At 47.0% G+C, this 20980-nt stretch overlaps 2 protein-coding genes across 2 annotated transcripts in view; both read right to left on the reverse strand.

Annotated features, from left to right (window-relative positions):
• The window catches only part of cep131 (centrosomal protein 131), a 57590-nt gene extending 51328 nt beyond the window's left edge, over positions 1 to 6262 (reverse strand). Inside the window, exons 1-3 of the mRNA XM_084323954.1 lie at positions 5833 to 6262; positions 4911 to 5107; positions 4024 to 4118 (exon numbers count right to left, since the gene is read on the reverse strand). Of these exons, the coding sequence (XP_084180080.1) occupies positions 4024 to 4118; positions 4911 to 5096 (281 nt within the window). The 5' untranslated portion in view covers positions 5097 to 5107; positions 5833 to 6262. The remainder of the gene's footprint in view (positions 1 to 4023; positions 4119 to 4910; positions 5108 to 5832) is intronic.
• A 325-nt stretch (positions 6263 to 6587) lies between these two features.
• Positions 6588 to 20980, reverse strand: part of rnf213b (ring finger protein 213b) — a 121419-nt gene continuing 107026 nt past the window's right edge. The window contains exons 56-60 of the mRNA XM_084323284.1: positions 20850 to 20927; positions 20195 to 20392; positions 11708 to 11797; positions 7934 to 8112; positions 6588 to 7062 (exon numbers count right to left, since the gene is read on the reverse strand). Coding sequence (XP_084179410.1) covers positions 6924 to 7062; positions 7934 to 8112; positions 11708 to 11797; positions 20195 to 20392; positions 20850 to 20927 — 684 coding nt within the window. The 3' untranslated portion in view covers positions 6588 to 6923. The remainder of the gene's footprint in view (positions 7063 to 7933; positions 8113 to 11707; positions 11798 to 20194; positions 20393 to 20849; positions 20928 to 20980) is intronic.

Below are 20980 nucleotides of genomic sequence, written 5' to 3' on the forward strand. Positions count from 1 at the left end.
AACCCCAGCACCAGGCGCAGATGTAGGATGACCTCCTAGTCTGGCCTGGCCTCTATTGGCATCTGTGCTGGAGCCTGCCTGCACAGTGCTGCTGTCTGGGGGTGGGGGTGAGTGTGTGAGTGTGTGAGTGGAGGATGGGTATAGGGGGCCGAAGCCAGCTGGCCCAGTGAAAAGCAATCTGACAAGACGGATTCAGGCAGCGCATTCCTATACGTTTCCTTTTACAAGAGAACCATGGGTGACGAAGGGGTGGTGGAGAAGGAGGAGGACCAAATGACAGTTCTAAAAAGACTCAAAGTGGCACGGGGTGGCGGTGGGAGCATTTAGAATGTCTTTAAATTTAAAGCCCCGCTGCTTTGCATCCTGGGAGGCCGGCGCGGGGAGGGCGGCAGCTGCCGGACAATAGAATCATTGCATGTTGCACACACTTCTCCTTTAGCCTCTGGTGGAGAGAGGGTAACCTGACCCCGAGGTCCCAGCCCTCCCCCTGCAACCTGGGACAAAGCAGGGAGCACCCCCATCCCCCAGCAACAACCCCCAGACTACTCCCCCCCCCCCCCCCATCATGCAGCAGCAGCCGCCGAACCACAATGCCAATTGTCTCCCCGACGAATGCCTCAGGGGCGCCAGCTGTTGCTCACTGGAGAGACATGCCGCTTTTTTAAAGAGGCCAAGACTCCACACGAGCCGGCTGAGCTGCAGTCATATGCTGTGCTAACACGAAGACTAGCCCATAGACTGAAACAAAGACTAGCCCACAGACTGGCACACATTATTACATACATCCTAGTTACAGGTTGAAAAAACCCTCAGCTCAGAACTAGGCAAAATCTGCATATGGCTCGATGATAACAAACTATCATTACACATGGGCAAAACAGAGTCCATTCTCTTCGGTTCAAATAACAAACTCAGCAAGACCAGAGTCTAAAGAAACTTGAAACTTGAACTTGAAACCGACGGCTTCTCAGTTACAGTGGGTGACAATATTGTCACAAGGAAAGAATATATTACCTACCTGGGTTCCATCCTAGAGGCAAATCTTTCCTGTGACAAAATGGCATCCAATGTAATAAAAAAGTCAACCAACGAACTCGATTCTTGTACCGGATCTCCTCACTGGTAAACAAGAAGAGGTAGAGAACCTGTCACAGTGGTGTCAGGAGAACTGCCTCTCCCTGAACGTCAGCAAAACAAACGAGATGATTGTGGACTTCAGGAGGTCGGGGGTCAAGGACTACAGCCCCCTCAGCATCGACGGGGCACCGGTTGAGAGAGTGAACAGTTTCAAGTACCTCGGAGCCCACATATCCGAGGACTTGACATGGACCACACACATTGACAGTGTTGTGAAGAAGGCACGACAACGCCTCTACTTCCTCAGGCGCCTAAGGAAGTTCCAAGTCAGTCAGAAGATCCTTAGGAACTTCTACTCATGTACAATAGAGAGCATCCTGACCGGCAACATCACCTCCTGGTTTGGGAATAGCACTGCACAAGACCGTAGCAGACTACAAAGAGTGACACGTTCAGCCGAACGCACAATTGGAGGGGGGCTTCCCACCCTCCAGAACATTTACATCAAGCGGTGCAAGGGGAAGGCTAAGAGAATTATTAAGGACTCGAGCCACCCGAACAACTGCCTCTTTGAACTGCTGCGGTCAGGCAAGCGATACCGGAGTCTTAAGGCGAGCACAGAAAGACTCAGAAGAAGCTTCTATCCCCAGGCCATCAGGCTGCTAAACGAACAATAATCGCTAAACGAACAATAATCACTATGCAACAACCATCAAATGCACACAGCACACACACACTCACTCAAACAAACAACACACTGCAGCACCCACTCTCCACACTTTAGATCACACAAACACACTTACACTTTATATTTATTGATAAAGGATTTGCACTACAACTCGTACACCTACTGTGAATTGTACCTAAATTGCACCTCGTCCCATTTCTCCATTTCTGCCTTGCACTATATAGTATTGTATATTAGTACACTGCACAGTATTGTATATTGTATGGTAACTACGTCTATTCTGCATCGAACATTGTACATATGTCTAAACTGAACACTGTGACCTCTTTTTTTACTTCTAATTTTACTATGTTTTTATTTCATACTTATCTTGTCTTGCACAGTCTCTGGAGCGCAACAGTAAGAAGCATTTTGTACAAAAGTATTCTGTACTTCTGTATGACAACTATTAAAGAAACTTGAAACTTGAAACTTGAAGAATACCCTGAAGACTCTGGCAGGAGCACTCATTCAAGGGTACTACGACTATGCTTGGACCTCATGGTACCAAAGCACCTCAAAGGCGCTAAAAACAAAATTACAAACATCTCAAAACAAACTGGTCAGACTACTGCTTGACCTTACTCCTAGAACCCACCTCACCCCTGCCCACTTTGACTACCTAGGATGGCTTAGAGTAGAAGACAGAGTACAGCAACTTGCAATGGGCCTGGTCTACAAGATACACTACACGACCAAGGTACCCATGTACATGTCAAAATACTTCCCAAAGGTCAGTGAATACCACAATCACAACACCAGAGGGAGCTCCACAAATCATGTTAAACCCAGATTCGGCTCAAACAAGGGACTAAACACGTTTCGCAATTATGCCACATCAATGTGGAACGCCCTACCCAAAGCTGTAAAGGAATGTGAATCACTACCCACTTTCAAAAACACTCTCAAAAAACACCTAAGGGAGACTGCAATTCGAAACTGGCCCCTACAAATGTCCGAACACAACCCCCTCCAATGTACAGTAAATGACCAAGTATGGTCTTGTCAATATTCCAATGTACAGTTTTGTTTGTACAGTTGTACAGTGTCCCCCACCCACCCCTCCTACCCAACCTCCCCCCCCCCAACCACCCAACCACCTCCAATGTACAGTCCCCCCCACCTACCCAATCCAATGTACAGTTTCTACGTCAAATGTATATACTCTTTTTTCTGGACTCTTTTTGTATCACAAACAGTACTGTATTTGCAAATCTGGTATGTCATAAATGTATAGATGTAGCAGTACTGTCTATCTGTATGTCATGTATGTCATATATGTTACGATGAATTGAAAATGGGGGACCCTGATGTAAACAAGACGAAAGTCTTTCTCTGGTCTGCATCCCCTTAACAATTGTGTGTATTGAGCTGTACTGTACTGTACCCATTCTGCAATCTGTTAATAAAGTTTTCAATCAATCAATCAATCAATCAATCGCAGTCAATGTTCTGTTGGACCTTTCAAAACTAAAAACACAAGAGGGAAAAAACAACAACTTTGCAATAGGCCCACTCCTGTTGCCATGCCCCCTTTTAGTCAATTGCACACACACACACACACACCTTCACCCCCCCCCCCCACATACACTTGACCTCTATGCCAAATGTCAGCCTCCTAGGGTGAAACCTGCGGCCACTAGAGAGTGGTGAAATGTTTGTGGACCAACCAACCAATCAACTGACGGAATGACCTATAGAGCTGCTGGTCGCAGCTAAAAACGGAAAACCGCTTTGACTATTCATAGGTTCATATTTCAGGTGGCAGGTGGGCCTAATTACTCTGAAGAACATTGGAAACAAACTTGGGATCCAAAAAAAGACAGCTTGGCCTGAAGCTTAGCAGAATACATGTAGCAGCGCATACCGTATGTAGCCTAAAACTACACCGGGGATTAAACCAGAAGAAAACATGTTGCGTATACTTAGCAGGAGAGTCCCTCTCCATACGGTGGAGGCAGATCCTAAACCAGGCAGTGCTGAAAACCACGTCACTTTGCTTTGATCTCTGACATGAGTTCTGAGGCTCTGGGTCTGCGATTTTAGTATTGGGGGAAATGCTACAGATATCCTATCCTATATTATATTTCATCCTGGTATATTGACCAAATCTCCCATATCAGTATCAGTACACCCCTAATGTCAAATGTTCTACTGCAAATCCATTTGTATGCTGTGTGTGTGTAGCTGTGAGTGTGAGTGTGTGTGTGTGTGTGTACCTTAGACTGATGTTAGCCTGCTGGTTGACATGGGTGGTACTGTTGGAGCGCCTGAGGTTCTTGATGGAGCGGGAGCTGCCGAAGCTGGCATCGCTCTGTGGAAGCAACACAATCATTGAATGATTGAACAACAAGGTCCAACTGCAAAATATGACACACCGAATACTAATAGCAGGATCACAGGGCACAGCGTCGACATTGCATCGATTAGTAGGTCTAGTAAGCAGTGTGGATAAAACCAACCGTCTGGGGTGTCATGGTGGCGAACCCACACTGAGGCGCATACCATGTAATTGCAACAAGTTCAAATCTGGCCAAAGGCCTTTGTTGCATAATAATAATCCCCCTTCGCTCTACCCCCTATTTACTGTTCTGTTAAATTAAGCAGAAATGACCTAAAATATATCTATAAAAAACAAAACAATCTGATCAAACGCATGCTAAATATGATAGGCTGGGCCACGGGGAACAGTGCAAGTAGTCAAGTACCATCTCTGTGTCAATAAAAGCTTATAACAACAACAAATAGAAAGCAGAGTTCAAAAGCATGGTTCTTGTAGTAAATCATGCTGTAGTCACTGCAGCATGACCAAATAACTATGGTCATGTTTTATAAAAGTTGATACACACTGTGTTTTAATTGTTATTGTTTAGATTAAGTACAGTACACTTGGCATGATGGGAATAGCTTTTCTTTCCCCTCAAAACAAATACGATATCTTTAGTGGTCGAGCGATAAGTTTGACGTTTGAAATCACCTTCCAAATGAGAGCAATTATGACGCCGTCTGTCAAACCGTCCATTATTCATACAGATCCCTACCATTGCTCACACCTGTGTCATCACGCCCCCGTGGACCTGTACCCCTATGGTCGTTGTTTACCTACCAAGGTGTTGCGTTTGCTCTTGCTGTCACTGGCCACAGACACAGACACAGAGCGGGAGAGGTGTTTCCCAGGCGATGCACTGCTGTGCCTCTTGGACACAGAGAGCTGGGAGCCGGTCAAACTGAGGTCCAGGGCACCTCCTGACCCGCCTGCCTGGATGGATGAGGGGCTACGGGTCGTATGCATCCCTCAAAGGCCTGCAGTAGAGACAAGGGGAGTCGTTGTTTGGCACAATAGCTTGGACAAAATGCTCACCAACAACAGCTCCAGGTGAGTCCCAGAGCCTCAGGGGGGGAATGCCTTTCAAGAGAGTCCCTTCCCTTCTGCTCGTTACCAGGACAACCAACAACAGTCACTCACAAACCAATACTGTTGCTGAAAAGACTTGACAACCAGCGGAGGAAGATGGGAAGGGGTGACAAAGACGTGGTGTATGTAATCAAACAATAACCATAGGCCAATATCCGAACACAATTGAATAGGCCATTTGTTTTGTGGCCATAGGCTAGTATGCACTATGCATGGGGCCATTATTACCCAGAAGCAAGCTGACTCACCGAGAAGAAGAAGGCCCTCGCTGAGATGCAGTGTGTTGCTGGGGCTATACATGGTATCCTATTCCTACTACGTGACATAGCTCTGTGTATTCTACTTCGTTGTGCCAACACTGTTTAAATGAGAGTTGTACCTGTGCTGGATACGACTATGTTGCAGGTGTGATCATCACCTCCCTAGATGTGTAAAACAAGACTGACTGAGCAGGAGCGGTAACTAGCTAACGTTAGCCCTGATCTGTGGTGGGTCTAACGTTACATTACAGATGTGCCATTCTGGAGAAGAGATCAAAATAACCGTTGCTTAGTAACGTTAACCTATAGGGTTAACCAGAAAGCGGTTCTGTACGAAGACAACTCGATCTCACCTTGATGATGTTGACTCGTGCAAATGATTTCCAAGCAACCAATGCAAATCTGAATGGATCAATATAATAAAATACACCCGATTGCGATTTGTTCAATCAAAGCAGCGTCTTCTCGGCAGAAGTTGTATTCCGTTGTTGCCGAATGGTCGTTATCGTCGTTCTTCAGTAAATGGTGTTAGTAGAGTCCACATGCCAGAGCAAAAATTAGGTCTATATTCCCAACATCATCACCAGAAAGGCGAAATGCTGGCTACTACTAACGTTAGTGCGCGAAGCGAATAACTTGCAATGGATAATAATAAGTGTCACTGCTGTTTATTTATCCATCCAAACAACACGTCACTAGCTATACCGCTATCGAAGGTGTCTAACGTTATAGCCATATAACTGCCAGGACGCCCCTCCTTTGCTTAGTGAGAGTATTCCGCCTCTACTTCCATCAACAAAAATGATTAGGAATGGAAATAACGCGCATCATCTTCTCTGTGGTAACAAGAAAACAAGGGAAAACTCCTCCCCCTAACAACTGTGATTGGCGCGAAAATCACAATTGTCCAGATTTTCCAGCATCTGATATGCTGGAAGAGCTGTCAGTTTAATGAGCGCTGTGCAACGGGGCGTGGCTCGGGCAATACGTTTGGTTGACTTTGCAAAGGGGGTGTGATGACAAATGAAAGGAGGGGTTTTCAAAGTATCCAGTTGTAGGAAATGAATATTATTATTGGCAGCTCGCCTCATACAACATAGAAACAGACTCTGTATAAGTTCAACTTTTATTGCATTGCTCCAAAAACACATCCAACGTTTAAGTAAAGAAAATAGAGACTTTCATATTCATACACACAAACACAATAGGTAGCCTACCACCCTGTCATAACACTGCCAATACAACTAGGAAACATTCAAATTATTGACATTATGGCATATGACGAAAAACTGTATTGTGTGGAATAAAGGAATGATCATGACATTTCGAGAATGTAATCATACAGATATTCTATCATAGCAAATAATAATAATAATATAACATAAACAACCCACATTGCTAGTTATCAAAAAGAAACAAACAAAAACACTACAACAGGAATGATTTATCTTTTTCGGAACTCTACAGCCATCTTCCATGCGTCCGCTCCTTTGTCAAGTGTGATGTTCTCTGGAAGGTAGTCGAGGGCCCTCAGGGGTGGAAGGTTCTTTTGGTCCAAATGGGTTTCCAGGGTTGACCTGATGCTGAGGAGACAGCAGGGAGGGAGGGAGGAGAAGGAGGAGCAACAGTTAGCATTGCCACCCATTGTTCCCCACACACACATTCCTATTCACCTCCCTAACCCAGCTGCCAGCTCAATGGAGCTGACCTGTGCCGGCAGAGGGGTAAATGACTTATAAGCTCCCTATCCCTCGACAGATGGCCGCCTGCAGGGGTCACACTCGGGCCCGTAGGAGTCAAAAGGCCCCAAGTCCCCGGGGAGAGGCCAGGGTGTGACCCCCACACTTTGGTGTGATTGAAAGTGTCCACACGAATGGATTCCTTTAGATCAGTGTGGTAATCTCTGGAATTATAATAGGCACTCCTTCTTCTATTATCCTTTCTGAGATTAAGACAAGCTTCTTATCTTCAACACAACCATTTCTGACTACTGGAGGGAGTAAAGGTAATATCCATGCAAAATAATAACCAGTATCATATCTAAATGAATGGAAATGCTATGCAAATTATGTGTTTGTGATCCTTCCCATAGGTCCTAACCCTAACACATGGTGCAATATAATCAGTTACAGACAATGCATGGAAGCAGGAATTCAAACACAATGTTGATGTGATTAATACAAGTACAAGCTGTGTCAACACGTTACTATAGTGGGAACAATAATAATGATTAAGTACCTAGATACTAATGACGAACTACAGTATTATGCAAACAAACCTCTGATTAACCATAAAGTTACTCAAGTCGCAGACCTGATATCTCTGAGCATTGACATCCTTCCAGAATGGCTTCCACTTCTAATGGCTTAACATACAGTTAGTTCCCCACTAGTTCCTAGGTACTTGACTATTATTTGCACCCCCTAAAGTAGAGCGCCACCCTGCATAGCTTACTCCCAGTGTGGTGGGTAGTTCTCATCCGCTGTGGAGTTGGCCGTCTTCAGCAGTAGGATTTCATGCAGCTCCAGAGAGAAGGTGTGAACGTCTGTGATGGCGAGGAAACTCTTGAGCCCTTTCCTCTCCTCCTCAGACAGCATCTGCTGGAACTTGGGAGGGAGTCTCTGGAATGGATCCTGGAGCAAGAACATAATACACCAAGTGTACTGAATACCCAATTCGTACCTCTTTAGCCCAGGTACTATACATGGCCATCAAGCTATACTGTACTTGTTTTATATTATATGTCCTGTTTTTATGTTTGGGGACAATGGATGTAAATTAGCCTTGTGCTAAATCCGGGCATTTTACACTCCACTGTGTTCATTAATTCAGCATAGTCCCATCCAAATAAACAAATAAAGTAATTAAAAGTAAAGTACTTTTTTACCCTGTGATTTCTGTACTGTAATGTAATGTGCTACCAAAATTTTTAACGAGTGCAGTATAGATTGATGCCATGTATAATATCTATAGTGTCATAAAAACAAAGACGGCATCAAACTACGTATACTGCATTCATTAAAAACTATCAAACCACTTGTATCTTAACCACTCGTTTCCGGAGGGAAACCACAAGAGGAATTCAAACAATTCACTTTATTATTGGGGTCAAACGCAGAGTGTCTGCTGGGTCGGCCGGCACACTTTCTGTGGATTTACAGCCCAGCGAGTTTAGCCCTCTGCGGTCTTTGAGGTCAACCACTGGCAGTTAGCAGGGGTGGGGGGGGGGGGGTGAAAGGACTGACCCCCCCAAAAAACAAAGTATGTGGTCACAGAGTGGGAGTCTCACCACACATGGCTTTTGAGCGTCTAGAGGTCTTAACCCTTTCACTGCCACCCTTTACTATCACACAACCGACGGTCGCCGTTTTGGTAGTGCGGCAGTGAAAGGGTTAAAAAAAGTGAAACACTGCATCGATCTAAGTTCAAGTTTCTTTAATAGTTGTCATACAAAAGTACAGAATACTTTCATACAAAATGCTTCTTACTGTTACGCTCCAGAGACTGTGCTAGACAAGATAGTATCAAATCAAATATCAAATAACATAGTATAGTAATTTAGAAGTAGAAAATGAGGTCACAGTGTTCAGTATAGACATATGTACAATGTTCGATGCAGAATAGACGTAACTGAGTTACCATATAATATACAATACTATGCAGTGTACTAATGTACAGTACTATATAGTGCAAAGCAGAAATGGGATGAGGTACAATTTAGGTACAATTTACAGTAAGGTGTACGAGTTGTAGTGCAATCCTTCATCAATAAATATAAAGTGTGGGGAGTGGGTGCCACAGTGTGTTTGTTTAAAGTGGGTGTGTGCTATAAAGTGTGTGGAGTGGGTGCTACAGTGTGTTTGTTTAAAGTGAGTGTGTGCGTGTGGATGTGTGTGCTATGTGCGTTTGATGGTTGTTGTTGTGTAGTGTTGTTCATTGTTCGTTTAGCAGCCTGATGGCCTGGGGATAGAAGCTTCTTCTGAGTCTTTCTGTGCTCGCCTTGAGACTCCGGTATCGCTTGCCTGACCGCAGCAGTTCAAAGAGGCAGTTGTTCGGGTGACTAGAGTCTTTAATGATTCTCTTAGCCTTGCCCTTGCAACGCTTGTTGTAAATGTTCTGGAGGGTGGGGAGCCCCCCTCCAATTGTGCGTTCGGCTGAACGTGTCACTCTTTGTAGTCTGCTTCGGTCTTGTGCAGTGCTATTCCCAAACCAGGAGGTGATGTTGCCAGTCAAGATGCTCTCTATTGTACATGAGTAGAAGTTCTTAAGGATCTTCTGACTGACTTGGAACTTTCTTAGGCGCCTGAGGAAGTAGAGGCGTTGTCGTGCCTTCTTCACAACACTGTCAATGTGTGTGGTCCATGTCAAGTCCTCGGATATGTAGGCTCCGAGGTACTTAAAGCTGTTGACTCTCTCAACCGGTGCCCCGTCGATGCTGAGGGGGCTGTAGTCCTTGACCCCCGACCTCCTGAAGTCCACAATCATCTCCTTTGTTTTGCTGACGTTCAGGGAGAGGCTGTTTTCCTGGCACCATCCCGCCAGGACCTTGACCTCTTCCAGGTAGGCCCTCTCGTCGTTGGCAGAGATCAGGCCCACCACCACTGTGTCGTCAGCAAATTTGATGATTGTATTGCTACTCCGCTGAGCCACACAGTCGTGTGTGTACAGGGAGTAGAGGAGGGGACTCAGAACACAGCCCTGGGGGGCCCCTATGTTGAGGGTGATGGATGAGGAGGTGCAGTTGCCTGCTCTCACCACCTGGGGTCTGCCCGTCAGGAAGTCCAAGACCCACTGGCACAGGTCATAGTTCAAGCCCAGGTCCCTGAGCTTGGCTATGAGTATGGAGGGGACTATGGTATTGAATGCCGAGCTGTAGTCGATGAATAGCATTCTCACATAGTTCCCCTGCCTCTTGTCCAGGTGTGATGCTGCTGTGTGCAGCACATGGGCTATGGCGTCCTCCGTGGACCTGTTGGGGCGGTATGCAAATTGCAGGGGGTCCATGTAGATGGGGAGGGAGGAGCAGATGTAGCCCTTTACTAGCTTCTCAAAGCACTTCATGGCTATGGAGGTGAGAGCTACAGGGCGGTAGTCGTTGAGGCAAGCAGGCTTGGATTTTTTGGGTACAGGGATAATAGTGGACTTCTTCAGGCAGGTGGGGATGACAGCCTGTTCTAAGGACAGGTTAAATATGTCAGTGAATACCGGGGCCAGTTGGTCGGCACAGACTTTTAGGACGCGGCCGGGGATGCCGTCCGGACCTGCTGCCTTCCTGATATTCACTTTTTTAAAGGTCCGCCTCACCTCATGCTCTGTTACCCTGAACACTGAGCCTCCATCAGCAGCAGAGCCCCCCCCCCCCATTGCCGTGGCTTGTGGGCTGGTGTTGTTATTACCAGCATCAAACCTCGCATAGAAGGTATTGAGGTAATTTGCTAAGGAGATGTCACTGTTCAGTTTGAGGGAGGCGCCTTTGTAGTCTGTCATCGTTTTGAGCCCCTGCCACATAGCTCTAGAGTCAGCCTGTTCAAACTGGAGTTCAATTTGTGTGCGGAAATGTCTTTCTTATCAGTTTGGGCTTCTAGGTGTTTAAAAGGTGGCTTGGCGTACGCCACAGATCCATTGTTGTGGTCATTAGGGTTAATGGTATGTCACACTCCTCTTATTCATTCTCTTGTGACTGGTGTATCCAGCAAGCTGTTTCATGCTTTCAAACATTATTTCACTGAGGGTAATATTGTGACTAACAGGGCTGGGTGGCTGCCTGTCTGCCCACTTACTGACTCAATGTACTGAGTCACAATACTGTGACTATATGGTGTTTCTGTTGCCACTTGCACACACCACACCGTACTGTGATTATTATACTGCGATTATTATATTAAGATAAGATATTCCTTTATTGATTTGTAACTGCATGGTAATGAGAAGTGTGATACAGTATCAAACTAAACCATCATTCCCAATTGACCTATCTCAAGCCCCACCCTCTTTTCTTGATCCCCCAATCAGCAACAACTGTGATTGGTAGGATCAAGAAAAGAGAGCAGGTTTGAGATACCGGTAGGTCAATTGACATTCTCAAATATATACCAGTATATATATTTTTTAAACATTTTGTTTGACATTTTACTTAATATTTTATTTTATTTGATTTTAATATGATTCACAATAGTCTATACTAAAAAAAACACAAAGTATGATTGATATATTGCCCTAGTGACTAACCTGCTCTCGGGTCAGCATCAGCTCAGACTTCCAACAGGTGAGGAGCTGCCAGGTGAATATACTGTGCTGCAGTTTGCTCTCCCCAAGAGCCTGGAATGACAGCAATGAGACAGACGGGCTCTGTCACCTCAAATAGATCTTTCCATTGGCTTAGAAACCAAAACACCACAAAATATCAAACTACCGGTATGTGTGTGAATGAATGACATGATGAATAAGTGATTTTTATTACACTTAGTTTCCAATGTAAGCGGAGTGGTGTGCGTTGCAGGGAATACTGTTGCAGGGAGAGACCAACAAACAAGAGATGGCGCAATGGTGCCTTTTGACAGATGCTTATGATTAAAGGAACACGGCAACATTATGGGAAATGCGCTTACCATTTTCTCCAGAGTCAGACAAGAAGATGGATACCAATTTCCTCTCTGTGCGTTTAATAGAAAGCTGTCCGGCTGCAAGCTAACCGAACTTAGCACAAATTAATGGAGCAGATACGGATCAGCTAGCCTAGCTTAAAACCTTGGGAGAGGATTTTTTAGCCAACGCCTAGTATAGGCTAGCTGATCCATATCGGCTTCCATTCATTTGTGCTAAGCTAGGCTAGATTTTCAGCCGGATAACTTTATACAGAACACACAGAGAGGAAATTGGTATATATCTTCTTGTCTGGTATGCCCATAATTTCGCTGTTTTCCTTCAAGCAATACCATAGAGAGGGAGCGCTATCATGGTAATTAACCACAATATTGCATGTTGCTTTTATGCAACTTTAAAAAACAAAGTTAATCAAAGATAAAAGCTTTGGGATTTAATTACTTTTCTTTTGGTTCTCGGCCAACCAAAAAATAAATATCACAATAATCAGATGGAATTTTTTGTATATATATATATGTATGTATAATAAACATCTTCACAGGCTTCCTTCCAAGCACACTCCTACACAGAGCTGTCTCTATGCCTGTACGTCACACGTCACAGCCTGCTAACAGCTCTGCCCAAGAGAGACTCATCTGTACTAAATCCGGACACCTGCGACCAAATTAGTTTGAAAGAAAATGCGTCTATAACTTTGAATTGGGTGTACACAGAGTATCACAAATAACCAAAAATAAGCTTGTCTGACCATTTATGAGTTATGCAGTGATGTAGTTGTCAGAACAGTAAGCAGACTATATTTTACACGTAAGTAAACAATACATTTTCCATGGACACAGTGAAACAAGTCTCCAAAGACGCCGTGAAATTGAATAATTATTTAACCTTTTCAACTCATTTTCGGTTCTTATTTATAAAAGAGACAAAAGAATATGGGGGGAACAACAATATAATTATATTTATTCAATATGTTAAGGGAAAATAATACAAGTATAGGTAGCACCGGCTAGTTTATTTCCTGTTTGGGCAGAGACAGTGGAACGTCGTCCAACTCTCTGCGTAGGAGAATGCCTTCCAACATCTATCGTTGGGTTATGACTATAACCAAGTTCTGTTAGTATAGCGACGCTCGGCATCGCTCTCTGCACTATCTCGCATACGTGCACGCGCACTGAATAAAGACCACAATGTACCTTTAATCCCAATATTCGTCTGACCACACCCCTATCAGCTTACCCATATAAGCAGGGGTGGGGCCACCCACTCTCCTCCTTCCCAAGCTTTCGCCACAAGGCGAGGTCAAAGGCTGCAGCGGCGTCGGATGCCGAGCGTCGCTATACTAACAGAACTTGGTTATAGTCATAACCCAACGTTCTGTATCGTATCGCTCTCGCTCGGCATCGCTCTCTGCACAAGGGAGGCCGAGCGAGAGCCAACGGCCGACAAATACACCCCGCTGACAGCCCCCCACAAACCATCAGAACAGGGAGGGCCGAGCCCCCCCGACCCACCCTAATGGCGGGCACCCCCCCTATTAGGGGCTTCACGGGAGGGCGACGGACCCGACCGTGCGAAGAGGCACTCAAGCAACTCAACGCACAGGGTGAGCAGACCGTGGCTTGACCCCACGACTACACACACGCACAACCCGCATGCCACCCGGGAACGAACGGAGGAACAACCTCGTTACTGCCCCCAGAATCACGGGGTCAAGGGCAAACCCAACCCCGTGGCAAGGCCGTAGCAGCGGAGCACGAAGGAAGACCCAGACCCACCAAAAGGACTGGACTCCCTAGAATGGGGGCCCGGAGAAGTCCATGATGCCAGCATCAAGACCCCACCAGGTGGGCACGTAGTGCCCCGCCCCCCACATCGCCAGCGTATTCGGACAAAGGCCCCTCAGTTACTGCACCTGGTATTCCCAGGCGGAATCCCATCCAAGTACTAACCAGGCCAGAACCTGCTTAGCTTCCGAGATCGGACGAGATCGGGCGTGTTCAGGTTGGTATGGCCGTAAGCCGAGCGGGCCCTGTCCCCCCAATAGTACACCGCCTGGCACACTGACCCTGCAGAACAGGCAGTCAGCATGGCCGTAAGCACACAAAAAAGGTTAACCAACGGAAGCAGGCAGCGCACCGGGGAAAAACCAGGCAACAGGCTGTTAACCCTAGCCTGGAGACTGCGGACGAGACAGGCGCCAGAGGGGACAGCTGAACACAGCCGCCCCGGCGGAAGGAGCGTAAGCTGGCGGTGTTGCATGACCAAGCCTCCATTTAAAAACCCCCACCCAGAGGGGTCGAGGCAGAGAAGGCTGACACGATTGGCAGACGTCATGAACGTGCAGGGGCACCCTCAAACGGTGAACCCGGGAGTTGACACTGCTCCAACACACCAGGGAATCAACCACCTCGGTGTTACCCAATGCGGTGGTTGTTCCTATAACCCCTCAAGAAAAAACTCCAAAACACACCTGCGGGTATACACCGGCTATACCGCAGTACAAGTGTTTCAGTTTCCAAAAAGGGTTAACCCAGGCCTACGGGTCGCAAACATCACTTCGGACCGGGCCTGGCGGTACGGGAAGCACAGGGTCACCAGAGGAGGTCAAAAAACCACCCCCACAGGCCCCTCTTCGCCATGCGTGAGAGAGGAGCGAAAAATAATGGAGAACCAGCCCCTAAGCACACCGTACCTGGTATTCCCCGGCGGTCTCCCAACCAAGTACTAACCAGGACCAACCTGTGTAGCGGCCGAGATCTGACGAGATCGAGCGCGTACAGAATGGCATGGCTGTAAGCCATGACGACAGTGCTGAGTAAAAACATACCCAACCAGGGTCTCCATAGCGCTTAACCCTGTGACACCCAGACCGACCTGGCATTTTTCCCCCTGAAAAAAGCCCAAGTCCCTCAGGGTACCAGAACAGCAGATCTGCATCCCCGGCGGACAACGGGTTCAACTGATCTGGACCAGCGTGACCAGAACCAGTCCCGTGCCCTAACCACGCCGACATGCCTACTCCAGGAGAAGGGCAGATATGCGTGTTGATCTTAACATGAAAAGAAGGCGCCACCCAGACGTTCGGACGAACCGCGCCTGGTGGCCCACCCCAAGGGCGTGAGACCCCACCACATATGTTCAGATCCATCCCGTCATCATCCCCCAGACATGAACGAGAATCCGTCGACAACCCACCCAGGTCATGGGATGTGGTCGTCGGAAGAGGAAAAACCCCCATCTCAGTTGCTTTATAAAAACGCTGTTTCAACCACAAGCAACCAAGGCGTGCCAGTCAATCGCCTGTTTACAGCGAGCTAGCACTATACGTGCGTCGGGACACACCCCCATCAATGAACAGGCTATTTAGACCTGTCATTGAATCCCCAAGGCGCCCAGGGGAACGACAAGAGGGGTGTGACACTTCCTAACTCCAACACTTCTGGAATAGAAAGAAGGAAGCATCAACAGTATGTATCCCAGTCTACACAGCCGGGGTAAAAAATGTTCACATTTTTACATCCCACCACCCTCCCATAGGAAAGAGACGGGGATCCCCAGAGAGACTTCCCACGCGAGCTCAATAAACGAATTGAATCGAATATACATACAATAGAAAAGGACCCTTCTAGAGGGTCCACTCACTTTGACAATCTGAGGAGGCTCTGTACTCTGATGGAGGCTTCCTCACATGGAAGAAGGAGTCCGAACTCACAGAAGGCCTGAATAGGCGCTTGGTGAGGAGGAGCCCTGACCACCCCCCCTGAAAACAGATCCATCACATGGACCTGAACAGCACACGGAAGTCCTACCAACAGAGACGCGCACGGTGACGTACTCTATGGCGGGGGAATTCCTGCGGTGCACACGCCCAATATACCAGGCCGTGGGACCAGGAACTCCCTCCCCCCCCCCCCCCCCCCCCCCCCCCGTAACGTGCCGAACCGCCACGTGACGGGAACCTTGAAGGACAGGGGGTGTACCCCTGACCGACAGAACAATGGGGAGAGGAAAGGTTACCAGTTCACCCCTTTACGACCCCACACCCATGATACGATGTAACGACAAAAAGAGAATATGACACAGTCATAGTCAGCTCTATGAAGCGTTTCACAGCTCCACACAGCGCATGAGCTAACCTGCTATCTGATTTTTACTAAGGAAAAACACAGAATAGAGAGGGCTCTAAGAACCCCGGTCCAACATACACATGTGCTTCTGTGGCCAGTACAACCCAGTTGTAGGTCACATGACACACACAACCCATCATCACCTACAAAAAATGGCAAAAACACTCAACAGAGGAACGCCGTTTTTTTCACAATGAGAGAATACATCATTCTTGATTAGTATCGACCACAGGCCTTGCTAAGCACACATGACAGCAACCAAACCAATTTCCCTTTAGGAAATAAGTTTCTCCAGCAGATTTAGCACAACCTCAGCAATCAAGCTAAGAGTTACATCGTATCCCTACCACACAAAAGACACAATTAATGCACAACATGTCTGATAGGAGGATGAAAAAGTCCCCAGGGAACCGGGGGGGAAACACAATCCTCCTATTTTACCCTCAATACGGCCAGTTAAAACAGGAAAACCTGTTAATGTGTGAACACACTGTTCATTGTCATTACAGTCTGAGAAAGAACATTCTTTTACTCACTTGTCACCAAGCATAGCTTCATAGGTTAGTTACCTTAGTTGTGAGTACACGGCCGTGTTTCTCACACAACAACCAGATCATTACATCCCGTTTGCACGGAGAAGCTAACTGCCAGTGACAAAAACAGCTCACACATAACCCGCAACGTATCCTAAATGCATTGTAGCAACACACGTTTTGGGAAAAACACCGTTATTCACAATACATTTAGCAAAGTAAAACCAGAAGACGTGTTATGAGGTCTGGTCAACCCCGTTCCTACCCGGAACGCAGATCAGCGAAGTGCAGTCACAGACACCGTAGGAAACACAGCCGCTCCTGTGTTGTCCGAACTGGGCAGCGTCACCGCCCCAACCCGCACTACAGTCCCCTGTTGATGCAACCTTGCCGTCCTGGCTCAGGGCAGGGTCGACGAAAACATCCCCTGTCAAGGATGACGTTGTGGTCAAGAGTGTAAAACATGTTAAAATCAAAGCACGTTCAACAGACTAGCATCAAGCTAACGGCCGCTCCAACCGTTCGGGTGCTACTGCTTCTGCTCGCGAGACGCCGATCTAACGACGCACGCGATCAGAAGCGAGCTCACGGCGGCGCGCGAGAAGCTAAGCTACCCCGCGCCAGGCCATGGCCATAGCAGCAAGCTAACGTTACCTAGCGACCACGACATGCTAGCCCCGCAGCTAACAGCTGACTGGCTAATAGTAGGCCCTAAGCAGGCCATGCAGCGATCCAGCAGGCTAACGCAGCAGTTAACAGCTGACTGGCTAACCGTAAGCTATGAACATGTAAACAATGACATAACACTCACCCAGACAGGCCGCCGTTCTGAACCTCTCCTCACTTTTTAAGAGAAAAGAGAAAACAAGATGTCAACACCGCTTCACAACGGTGACTTTACCACATCCGACGGAATCAGCACAGTACCAACTGGCCTGTGTAGCTGACTTTGAACACGAATCTGCCGCTATCGCACATTACATGCACATATCCCCTCGTGAAGGAATACTCTCATTTGGATATGAAAGATGGGGCCTTAACACGGTGACAGAGAGAATCCACTCGTCCAGAACACACAGGGATCACCAGTGTCAATGGTCGCGGCCCACTAGTTAAAACTATAATGGTCTTCAGACCAAGGTCTTCTGTCGCCTAGGTGGCTGAACAAAGGACCCTAGCCTGGGGCCGGTTTCCATAAACTTTGTCAAGTAGCCCCCATAGCACTAACAGACAAGTGGAGCCCGCCAGCAAACACTACTCACCCAACCTGGAACGCACCGCTTCTCACAACAGCGGCATGTCCGACAGTTCAGCTGTGGCCTGACAGGTTTCACCCCAACAAACACAGCAAGGAACTGCAGTTGAGAAGCATGCAGCGGCGTGCTCCCAATACGAAAACCGGTGGAGGGTTTTTAGAATGATCATCATCTTCCAGACACTCCAGTACGAAGACAATATCGCCGTATTTTCTCGAAAATAGTGAGAGAGAAAATAAAGATATGATGTCAACGTATCCTTGTTTCCCAAAGCTGCTCCTAAACCTTTCTTCCATCATGGTGTCAAGTGTGGGGATCTACCGAGGCACTTCTTCCTTGTGGTGAAAGCGAGAAGGAGGAGAGTGGGTGGCCCCACCCCTGCTTATATGGGTAAGCTGATAGGGGTGTGGTCAGACGAATATTGGGATTAAAGGTACATTGTGGTCTTTATTCAGTGCGCGTGCACGTATGCGAGATAGTGCAGAGAGCGATGCCGAGCGAGAGCGATACGATACAGAACTAACGTTATGAGAGACAGTTAATCATTGATGGCTTGTAGATTACTTGTAAACAAGGGGGAATGAAAGGCGGCTGAGTGGCGCAGTGGGCAAGGCGCTCGCCACTAACGCAGGAGATGCTGGTATCGAGCCCAGCTCTCGCGTTGCTACCGGCTTGGCCGGCCGTCATACTAACACAATTGGCAGTTAGGGGTGGGAAAGCCGGTGGGTGGGGATTGGACATTGTGGACAGCGACTCCTACAGGTCGGTTGGGTGATGTCGGTGCGGCGGAAACAGGAAGTATCGGGGGCAGCGTGAGCCTCCCACGCGTTACTCCTCGCCACTGAGAGTTCGAGCTGTTGCGGTGAAAAGATGCGACAGGCTGCCTCCTTGTGTACCGGAGGGGACACATGATGCAAGGCTTCTATCCTCACTACAGCCGACCAGTGGGAGGCATAGTCTAGCAACGTTCAAGACAGGGGAGCGAAGAATTGGAAATACGAAATTGGGATGGGAGAAAAAATAGAAAATGGGGAGAAAAAGTGGATAAAAAAAAGATAAACAAGGGGGAATGATACTATTCAAGTTGGAAGGTAGCCTACCAGTAAACTATTGTGGCTGCAAATGCTCGGAGAACCTCTTAACTCATTCACGGCCAACCACGACTATAGTCGGGTTATCTCGCCATGTTGAGCGCCAGAACCTGAGTATAGTCGGGTTTTTGATCGTTTTCATAGTTTTTTCTTTTATTAAATTTTTTTATCATTGGGACTCATTCTGAGACGCAGAGATTGCAATGCCGGCCGAATCCTGCTAGGTGGCAGTATCGCCCACTCTTTGAAACTTTATTTCACACTGTGTGTTACATTATATATAGTCCAGGCGGAGAATTTGGACTCAGGCAAGTGAATCGTTTCATCCGAGCACTTTGGAACGTGTTCAGCGTTCACACTTCATGCATATTTTGTGCCAGTTCATGTCAGGGACCCGATGGACATCAATACTGGAAATCGCGATCACACAATTGGAATATTCTTTTTGGGATACCTCCTAGTAAAGGTAAGGACTATATGACAATATGACATCAATCCTACTTTGATCCAACAATGATTTCACATCGATCGCAACGATCATATGTCACATACTCCAAAACGTATGCCGTTGCTGATGATCAGAGCATCAAAAAACACCCCCCCCCCCCTTTGATGCATTCATGATGAAACATAATACCTATTATATACCTTTGATTTGGAAATAGTAACGTGTCCAACGCCTTTAGCAAAATTCACATAGCGCTCCATAACGCAGCTTCCAGGAATTAGCCAGGATCACTCTGAAACTATACAATATTCACCACGGGATAGCACGCAAACGTATACATGAAAAAATTAACTCTTTTTTACATGTTGGACGAGAGATAGTGACTGTCAAATGAGCCATAGTATTGTCTCCATAGCTATAATATAGAATATAGATATAGCTCTGCAAACATCGTGACACACAGTGAAAATGCCTATCTTTTAAAGCGTGTCCCATTGACTACAAGGATGGAGATAATGGCTGGCGCTGAAAGTGTTAATCCGATCACAGTGCTTTGGAAATGCATATTGATCACCACAGCCGCCAATCCCACATTGACAACGTTACTTTGCCTGTGAGGATGATAGATAGCTCACACGTGGGCAAGAGCCTATATACCTTAGCTGCATTGCTGCAGATCTGCGGGCCCATCTTGAGTGAGTCGGTGAGGTAGGAGAGCAGCCGGTCTTGGGGCTCCCCGCCCGTCTTGCCCAGGAAGCGCAGGCCGATCTCCACCACGAACACGGCGTCGCAGACATCGGAGTAGGATCGCAGAACCGCCTTCATGGCACTGCTCACCGAACCCTTCAGCGGCTCCTGTGACCACAGACAGAACAACTGTCAGCAGGCGGCTGAGTGGCGCCTGGCAGAGGAGCGGTGGGGGTGAAGGGGAGACGACATACACACCTCTGCCAGTGAATGGAAACAGAGTGGGATTTGGGTGAAGGAATTTGACCTCTAACAAAGTGGCCTCTCCGAATCCCATGAGGGGAACTACTGTGTGCATACTTGTGGGCTGGCACTGAGTCCACGTTGCTGCTGCCTATAAGCATGAAATCGCTGCTGGAAAAAGTGCAAAAGCTGATTCACCCACTGGTATCATTTCCCCTGCTAGATCCCATCATAAGCGTGGCCACATTACCATGATGTTCAATATTATTTTTTTATTTTTATATTTTAAACGTTTTATGTAATACATAAATAAGGAATAAACAAGTAAATAAATAAATAAAAGCTCCAAAGATCAAAAGCCACATAAATTATATGGACAAACCTGAGGAATCTTGTCTCTGACCGCCGTCAGAACCACAGAGAAGTCTTGGAGGTGTCTGTTCAAGTACCTCGAGGTGTCCTGATCATGATAAACAAAGACAAACAAAAAAGGTTCTAGTAAATATGTTTGGC

This window comes from Notolepis coatsorum, assembly GCF_963971535.1.
Source record: "Notolepis coatsorum genome assembly, chromosome: 10".
NCBI lineage: Eukaryota > Metazoa > Chordata > Actinopteri > Aulopiformes > Paralepididae > Notolepis > Notolepis coatsorum.